Here is a 10,094-nt window from a genome sequence, read left to right as displayed (position 1 = left end):
AGCAATTGTTAACTGAACTTGAAGAGGATAGATTGTTTCCTTTGAGAACTGTACTGACTATCTGATTCTGAAAATGTCCAAACCGTGCATGCCACCTTTCAAAAGACACATCCTCTCCTACAAGTGCCTCCTTCAAGGTGGGTATAAGCACATATAGCTCATCTTTACTCGGGCCTCGTAACAAGATTTCTCCAGTTGTTTGGTCCTTCACAAGAAAATGGTTAAGCCAAAATTCAAAGAAACATGAATTGTCACGAGAAATTTTTTGAACAGACAGTAGAGATTTAGTGAGTTTAGGAACAAGCAAGGCATCATTAATTTTCAGATTATTTATATGTGAGTTTCCAAAGTGAGAAATTTGCAGACCTTGACCATTGCCAAATTGAACCGTGTCATACCCTAGATATGGTTGCATCTGTTGAAGCTAAGCTGGATTGACTGTCATGTGGTTTGTGGCTCCAGTGTCGGGATATCACGACTGATGAGGACCCATAAACGGATTTGGTGGTTGTTGCCATGCCATGTGTGCTTGCGGTCCAGAATTATAGTTTGGATGTGAAAAGTTCTTCGGTCTTTTGCACTTATCAGTCCAGTGACTTGGATCTCCACAGTTGTAGCACTTGCCACTCCTTCTCTTCTTTGGATTCTGCTTCTTTGATTGTGTTGATGCTATTGTGGAGACATTGGCTTCTTGGTGCGTAGGTATACCATCAGAATGAAGCAAAGTTGTCTTTCTTGTTGATTGAATCATGCCTTCAACGATCTTTAAACTGTTCAGAAGCTCCTGATAATTGATATTTATGCCGCGCTGGATGACAAGATTCTGAACGATGGAGCGATACTCTTCTCCCAAACCCTTGTAAAGCACTGACGATAGTAAATGTCGAGGATAAGGGTTCCCTGAGGCAGCCAGATCATCAAGAATAGACTTTACTTTTTGTATGTAAGTAGTTACCGACATCCCCCATTGCTCAAGCTCATGTAATTCAATACCTACCTGAAACTGTTTGGTTCCTATGATAAGCCCATAGGCATCTTCCAAAGCTATCCAAATGTCATGTGAATATTTGAGATATGCTATATCAGGAAAAATTTCTTCAGTGATGGAATTTAGGAGCAACGTCCTAACCATATTTTCTAAATCATCCCATTAAGAAAAAGATGGATTTATGATTAAATCCACAACATATGTCATAAAACCTGTTCTGGAAAGAAATCGAGGTGGAGGAGGTGTTGTACTAATAATATGAGAGAAAAGATGATAGTTTTTGAGGGTAGATTCCATAGATATTCTCCAGGCTTTGTACTTGTGAGGGGTTAATTTGATGTTAATGGTGATATTTGTGGGAGGTTGTCTTGGTAGGGTGATAGAGGAAGAAACGGGTTCCGTATAGACAGGATTGACTGAATGAGGGGGATTGGAAGGAGGAATAAAATTAGGTTGAAAATTATTTGAAGGTGCATCTAAAGTATTGTGAAAAGAGTTTGAGAAAAAAGATGGGGATGGATCACGGGCTAATTGAGAATTAGAATTGTAAACAAACGGTGAGGTATTGGATTCAGAATTAACCTGATGGTGATTACTGGTTTCAGCTGCTTGATAGGCGGCTAGGGCACCAAAAACTGATGGAGAGAACAGGGTTGCCGTGGTGGCAGACGGCTGCTGCGAAGGGAGCTGTGGTGGAATCGGATGTTGTTGGGAAGAAGCCGGGGCAGCAGCTTGATACGCCGCTAGGGCTGCTAGAATCGCAGCATCAGGGGCGGCTGCCGACGTCTATTGCGATGAGGAGGGTAGCGGGTGTGCGTTGGCGGCGTGCGGTGCAGCGGCCTGGTATACCGTAACAGCTTCGAGAATCGCCGCATTTGAAGTTGCGGCAGCCGATGGGTGTACAGAGGAAGACGACTGATGTGCGGCAGCAGCGTGTGCTGCGCTCGTAGCCATGACAGAGGGCAGAATTGCTGCGGCGGCCGTCGACAGAGGAGACGGATGGACGGCGGATGTCAGCTACGCTGCAGTTGCAAGGAAGACGGAGTCTTCCGTGGTGAACAGTGACGTGAAGCGCCAACCTGAACTTGCATCGAGTGAGGCACCGAAGGCGACGACAACATTCTGATCAGGAGCGGCAGTGGTTCCAGCGGCGTTGGCGACGGCTTGATATGCGGTATAGGTGGTGGATTGCGGATTATCATAGGATTCAGAGGAGGCGGAAATTGAGACTACTAATACCATGTTGAATGTATAGTGTGATATACAAGAATAATATGGAGATAGAAAGAGATAAATAATAGGCACAATAATGTTTGAATCACCTTGAATGGTATTGGCTCTAAGGCCTTATATTTATAGTGAGACAATTGGAGTTTGTATAGAAATACAATATGTAAATATAAGAGTATTGAAACTCTACCTAACTAGTAATATAGATAAATTGAGACTCTAACTAGATAGAAATCTATTTACAGGATAATAGGAATATTATCTCAAACATTGCGCTTTATAAGTTTTATTTACCTAAAACAAATAAAAAAAACAATAAAAGCTTTCCTATAACAAAAAGAGGATGCTAATAAAGTTTCCAAGCAGAACCTCTATATATTAATATAAAGGGCAAAGATTCATCTAACATTTATAACCAGTCGTAATTTTACTTTTAACGTCTATAATGGTGTAATTTTCTCCATAACGGTGGCAGTCAAGAGTAATTTTACCACTAATATTGTCAAGTTGGATCAATTTTAGAAATAATTCATCAAATTGTCTTCTCGGTCATCAATCTTATCATCTACACTCCACATGTAAGTCATTTTATCACTCATTAGTAACAGATCATAAACATATGATTAGAGGTGAATTTTTAAAAATTAAAAATAAAAATATACTGTATTTTGTACGAGTTGGACAAAAAAATCCAAATATTTCACCGAATTTATAAATATTAATCTCCAATTATATTATTAAATCACCGAAAATATGAAATATTTTTTAAAACAAGCTGATATGCAATTGGTGCAGAATAAGCAACAAAATATTTGTGTTTATAACAGTATGAAATTGACCCAAATTACTAATGTTATGGATAAAATTGCTATTGGTTGCAGACGTTAGGGATAAAATTGTACTATTTTAGACGTTAGGGTTAAAATTGCTTCTGGTTATAAACATTAGGGGTATTTCTACACCTTATCATTAATAATCATAAACATATAATCTTGTAAATAAACATTCTTATTCACACAAAAAATTGAGATTAAAAAATAATTATCAAACCATTTCTCATCGGAACCTCTCGTTCTATATACAAGTTAGATGAAAACCACCACGGATGGGATTTTGCTCATGACACTTTTTATGGTGACATAATCGGAAGAGAAACAATGCGTACATACTTTTTAAGTTCATATTATCGGATGCGATCATATTAACACTAATGTATCGGATTCCATTGAATTTCCATACTTGAACGAAAATAATATTAAGATGAGTGAACTCTTGAGAAGTTCTCGTGTTGCACCTAAACATTTAGGTTATATAAAAAAAGTTTATACTATCAGTGTTTAGTTTGTATTATCAATTTCATTATTCTATTAAATTTGTTAGAAGTTATTAGGAGTTTCTTCCTCTTAAGCAGGGGTGAGCATCAGTTCGGTACTAACCGAACCGAACCGAACCGAAGAAGATTGGTAACCGAATTTTATTTAACCAAATTTTTTGATTTGGTTCGGTTACCGACCGAATAACCGAAAACTTATAATATTTAACTTTTGTATATTTTATGTAATTTGTTTTCAAATAATGCTATTTTATAAAAGTTACAATTGAAGAAATTAAAGACTAATAAACCAAAATTTATATATATAAAGATAACATTATATTTTTTTAGGGGTTGGATTTTATATTTTATAAGTTATTTATATATGTAAAAATAAAATTATATTTTTTATATTTATATAATAAATTTGGTTCGGTTATCGGCTATACCGATATATTTTTTCAGTAACTGAATCGATTACCGATTACCAAACTAAGCCAAAATTAAAACCGAACCAGAATGTTAAAATAACCGAACCAAACTAAAACTTCAGTTTGGTTATCGGTTTAGTAATCGGTTACCAGTTATTTTGCTCACCCCTAGTCTTAAGATCTCTCTAAAGATCTTTACCGGCTCAAATTCAGAATTCACAATGAAATATATGGAATCCTATATCTGTTTAGTTCAATTGTTATTATTCACATTGTTGTTCGTAGCTAGTAGATATTAGCTTTTTTTTTTTTTCAAAATAGTCATTTGCAGTTGTTTCTCAATCCTAACCAAACACATACTCAATCCTAACCAAACACTATACCTATTGTTTAGAATATAACAATAAAAAAAAACTCCTACAAAAAGGAAAATTGAACAAACACTTGAGTGTTGTTTGTTAAAAATAAAAATTAAGTGATGAAAAAATAAGTATTGAATTTTAAGTGTTGAATATTATAATTGCTGGAAGTATTAAATAATATAAATGTTAATATAAAAAATAAGGCAAAAAGCATAATTAAACCCTGAATTTTATCTGTTTTAAGGATCAAGTCCCTAATCAATTATTTTTCCATATTGAGCCCCTGATCATTGGTTTTGTTATGGATTTGGCCCTTATTTAACTTTTCCGTCGAGTTTAGGAGATGAGAAAATCGATTTGACGATTCTAATATTGATAATCACAAAATAGAGAGGAGAAAACCGAGTTTGGAAGAATATACTGGAAATTAATTTCTATAATTTCGTTTTAGTTTTTAATTTTTATCTCTCCTAATTAAGGAATTCTTATTTTTATTTGTCCATGTAAACAAGCCGAATCGCCGTAACGATGTATGCAGTCCAAACTCGACGAAAAGGTTAAATAAGGGCATAATCCATAATAGAATCAATGATCAAGGGTTCAATGTGGAAAAATAATTGACCAGGAGCTTAATTTTTAAAACAGTTAAAGTTCAATAATTTAATTATGCTTTTTGCCTAAAACATATTAGTTGATAATGTTCAACTTAAAATGTTAAGTTAAATATTCTTTAACTTATAAAAATAAATGATCTTTAACTTAATTAACTAACTTAAGTGATAGAAAAATAACTCTTATCACCACATTAAGTTAAATAAGTGTTTAGCATTTTAATTTAAGTAATTAGTGTAATCATCCTAGCACTTCAAATTTTGACAGGTACAAAGACCAAATTTTATCTTTTTACCTTTTTCTAAACTAGTGAAAAAGTGTATTATCCACAAACATAAAACTTAAGCAGATACAGTAGAAAAATTATTAGAAGCACCGGATTCTTCATATCAAACAGAAAATCTTCCATACATATTTTGACATATATAATACAGACTCACACATATTACGGGTAAACAATGAAACTTGAAGCATTTTACGGATAAACAAGGTTAGGATACTACTAATAGAGGCAATTTGGTGTCTGAGGGCTAGTCAGCCTCAGCTCGACTCGGGGTATTTCTTAGGCATTCCATGGGTATTGAAGTTATAACGACTTAGCAAACCATTATCCATCATGTTTTCGATTAAATTCATCGGTTGATTATCTGCATTCGACTGCCGAGATTTTCTCATAAGAAATCTGATAGTTTCTGCTTGAATCTTACTAGCTTCTTGTAATCTATCCTGATCATCATCCACCTCTATTTCATTAACCACTTGTTTTTGTTTTAGGGTGTTGATTTCTTCTCTCATTTTCCCTACTAGTTCATTCATTTCCTTAATTTGCTTCCCCTGATCCTCTAATGCCCTAAATTCTGGTTTCTGATTCTCATCCTTTTTCTGGCTATCACCAATAGATCGTGACACAATATCATAGATTGGCCCTCCGCCTGTCAAAGAATCTAAAAGCGTTAGGAGCTAGTCGGACGGACATAGCCCTCGAGGATTAATCGGAGATAAATCAGATTTGTATTTTTTATTCATTAAGCAACCAATTGTTATATAAATTCAATTAAAATATGTATTATACCATTAAAAAAATAATAATATAAAATTATTTAATATAGAAAAACATGTATATTTGTAACATATATCCTTAAAAATGTACAAACATCAATATTTCAACAACAATATTAGTGATACAACTCAAAAGTGAATTATAATAAAGTAAAAAATAAATAATGCTTTTGTTTATCGTCATTTAGGCAGCACCTAACTGGTTTAGAGGCAACCTAGGCTGGGCCCATGTGGCTAAAAATCACATAGAGGCCAAAAAAACCTCCTATAGGGACTAATCAGAGAAAATCGGAGCAGATTCTCGATTTCGAACGCCTAGACAAAACCTTGATGGTTCAGACAGCCTTAGTTTTGAAAAGTGTTTTTTCTATATAGATAAAAATGAAGTTGTTTATTCTAAAATTGCCTTATAAGAAAGCATTGAATAATGTTTTTTGGTTGTAAAAGATAAGAAATACTAAGAACAAAAGGCACAAAGATCTCCGGACAATGTTATTCTTGTAGTTTAAATCTTCAATTATACTTTGGGAAGATTGTAGTGGTTAAAAAGTATCGAAATAATGATATGGGTGGCACGTCAACACGAAACAACTAAGGCATTTGACCGAAACGAAACGTGACAGTCACGTGTCAGTTATTTTTATAAATCGAACTTGCTCATTTTTTTTATATATGCGTGTTATAATTTGAGTGGTCAAAAACCAATTTTTTAAATATAATATACAATTTCTCAAAATTAAGCTAGATTTTTTTTAAGATTCCTGACATGTAAAAAAATTGGATTTTGGAACGGCCAAACAGGTACAAAAAAAATTAAAAATTTTGATTTGAGAGTGTCTACCAGGCAAAAAAAATTAATAATTTGGATTTAAGGAAGACCTAACAGTAAAAAAGAAATTAGAAATTTAGATTTAGGAAGACCTAACAGGCCAAAAAAATTAGAAATTTGAATTTAGACAAGTCTAACAGGCCGAAAATATGGGTTTAGTGAGTACCTAATAGGCCCAAAATATTAAGATTCTGAATTTTAGATAAGTCTAATACTTAATATGCCATTTTGAGAGGCTAATTCAACACCCCGATAAAAAAAAAAAAATTGAGACAAAGGGACCGAAATTTCCCACAGTTAAGGTGGTTCCGACGGCCGGAGGGCCCGGCCCCTATCTACGCCCCTGAGTCTGCCCTAGTGACAAGGAAATCTTTAAGAATCAAGATACAAACATGAGAGATATAAAGTAACAGTTGATGATGATTTAATTATTGGGTAATTAATTTATTAGTTCCTATATTTTGATAAAACACACTGTTTAGTTCCAGTATTTTTAAAAACACATGATATGGTCCCTAACCTTTTTCTCGATGAACTGTTTAGTCCCTTATATTTTTCTCGGTGAACTGTTTAGTACCTGCCGTTAGACTCTCATGAAGATTTTGTTAGTCAATTTGGATTTGCGTTCTTATTTTCCTTTATTTTCCTTTCCTTTAAACTCTAATGCATCTGAAATCAACTTTGAGTGTTCTTCTTTTTGATTTTCTTCTTAATCGTTCAAATTCGTAAACATCGGGTCTGCTTTTTTTCTTGTTCTCCATACAAATAGCTTCTTCTTCTAAATTGGATTTCCTCTTCTAAAGTTTGAAGGTAAATAGTAAAGGGTAATTTAGTCATTTCCGAAGTCATAAACGGTAAAAAATCTAACAAACAGACGAAATGACTAAACAGTTCATTGAGAGAAAAGTTATGGACCTTACCATGTGTTTTTGAAAATACAGGGACTAAACAGTGTGTTTCGTCAAAATATAGGGACTAATAAATTAATTACCCTTAATTATTTGGGTAAACAGATGTTGAATTTCAATCCTAGCAATACAACTCGCAAATAGATAAAATAAATCCATGCATGCCAATTCGGACATTGATTTAGCTAAAGAAAAGCAGAATACGCACCAGGGACAGTTTTAAGACCCTCACGGCAGGCAAATACGGCGGCGTTTTTAGCACATGTGGTGGCAAATTGAGCGGCGCTGGATCGGGCATCTTCGTCGTTGTACAGCTTAGAAACGGCTGAGATAGCAGATCGGCCGTAAGAGTAGGAATCGTAACATAAGTTCCGGACAGCAATTAGAGTAACAGATGATGATATAATCAAACTGAAACATATTTTGGGTGTAGATCTTAGCAATCAAGCTCACAAATCAATAAAACAAATCATCGCAAAGGTAGATATAGCACAAATCCATGTCAACGTCAAATAGCGAGATTGATTTAACTAAAAGAAAAGCATATATACGCACCAGCACCAGGGGTGGTTTTAAGACCCTCAGTGTAGGCAAATACGGCGGCGTTTTTAGCACGGGTGGTGGCATACTGGAGTTCGTCGTTGCTAAGCTTTGGAACGGCGCCGATGATCTTGGTAGTGGCAGATTGGCCGTAAGAGAAGGAGGTGTAACAGAAGTCCCGGGCAGGAATTAGAGTATATTGATTGACTGTATTTGCTGTTGAAGAAATATAATCCCAAATACCCATTTGATTTCAGAAGATTGATAGAGAGAGAGTAAAGCAACAAACCTCACTGCAATTTCAGGGTCAATGCTTGGTCAACATCAAGCAACCAGCTTATGCTTTTATTTACAAAAAGAATGTATTTTAAATTATAAAACTAAGGAAAGTTTCCAAGCATATTCAAAGCAACAACCACTATATATTAATATAATGCACTAATGTACTTTAAGGTGCTATCATATCAGCAGTAAGAGCATGTCAACCGGTTCAAATTTAGTTAGCCATTTTAAAAGTAATCACTCCAATAAAGTGATATGGATAAATAGCTAACCATTTTCATTTTAGTTAAATTTTACTAGTGTTAAATTTGGCTAGTTATTTCTATTTTTTATTCATTCTTTTTTTTTTATCTTTGTATCTTTTTTCTTTTTTTCTTTAAATTTAATCACTTTTAATGATAAAATAATCAAATAGAGAGTCAAATAGCTAGTATGGTTGAAGCAAAACATAAATTTGGCTAGTTAAATTTAACTAAACTAATATTTTATATTATTTTAGAGAGCCAAATAGCTAGTTAGTGTTAGAGATGCTCTAATGCACCGAATCCTATCAGACGTCTGAAGTTAAATGTGTTTGGACGTATTAAGATACAGAGATGAATCCAGTATGGGGGTACTGAGAGTAGTTATCCCCACTCACATTTGTATTTTTTTAAAACTCATGTATTAATTTTGAAGTTTTAGAGCTTTGCCCATTTTATCAATGGAGCTTTGTTCTATAATTGATGATGAAGAATTGTTTTAAATTTAATATTTTCTTTTTATTTTTTTAATTATGTTTTAAAGTAAAAGGACGTCGTTTTATTTAATTAGAACTATATCGTTTTGTTTAGAACAGAAATAAAAAAAATAAAAAATATATATATTTAAATGTAAAACTAAATAGGTCCTAAAACAAACCATTTATCTTTCTTACTCTCTTTAATCTCTTTAGTTCTTCTTCCTCAATTCCTCTTTCTTCTTAAACTCAAATTTGAAATCTCTAATCCTAACTAAGATTAAATTAAAATCGGCAGCCAATCCCTCCGTAGTTGGATCGTTGGTCCGGCACTCCATCTCCGATCTTTGCCTCTCTGCTTTAGTTTTTTTTTTTTTTGCTCCTACTTGAATTTTAATTTGATATTTCTGCTACTATTTTACTTAAATTTGAGCTTTGATCTCTGGTTTTCTATAATTATTATTTTTTGGATAAAAATTATTTTAGTCGTATTGTTTGCCCCCATGAGGGAGAAATCCTGGATTCGTCCCTGTTAAGATGGATGGCTTCTTGGAAAATCTTCGTGTTGCACCCCCAAACTTTTAAAACCACGGGGTTGTGTGGTAAAGTGGTAAAGGCTCCTCATCTTTTAACCAAAGGTCCAACATTCGATCGTCACTTTTGGGAATGGAAATTGATACATTCAAAAAAACCATAGACCTATTTTAATACATTATCCATTCTTTTTTTTTCACAATAAATAAGGTTAAATTACACCTATGACCACTGAACTTTATTAATTTTTACGACATGTTTACTAAACTTCAAAACGTAACATAAAATC

General features: G+C 33.9%; 1 protein-coding gene across 1 annotated transcript; it reads right to left on the bottom strand.

Moving 5' to 3' along the window:
* Positions 1-5,298: 5,298 nt before the first annotated feature.
* On the bottom strand, positions 5,299-8,665 carry LOC136232055 (uncharacterized). Its single transcript, XM_066021097.1, has 3 exons — positions 8,287-8,665; positions 7,940-8,056; positions 5,299-5,867 (listed from the first exon to the last, which is right to left on the bottom strand). Exons 1-3 carry the CDS (start codon positions 8,516-8,518, stop codon positions 5,476-5,478), a joined length of 741 nt encoding a protein of 246 aa, XP_065877169.1. The 5' UTR covers positions 8,519-8,665; the 3' UTR covers positions 5,299-5,475.
* Positions 8,666-10,094: the final 1,429 nt, after the last annotated feature.

This window comes from Euphorbia lathyris, chromosome 6 (genome assembly GCF_963576675.1).
Source record: "Euphorbia lathyris chromosome 6, ddEupLath1.1, whole genome shotgun sequence".
In the NCBI taxonomy this organism is placed as follows: Eukaryota; Viridiplantae; Streptophyta; class Magnoliopsida; order Malpighiales; family Euphorbiaceae; genus Euphorbia; species Euphorbia lathyris.
Note: the sequence above shows the minus strand (reverse complement) of the source record. Positions and strands in the feature narration are given on the sequence as shown.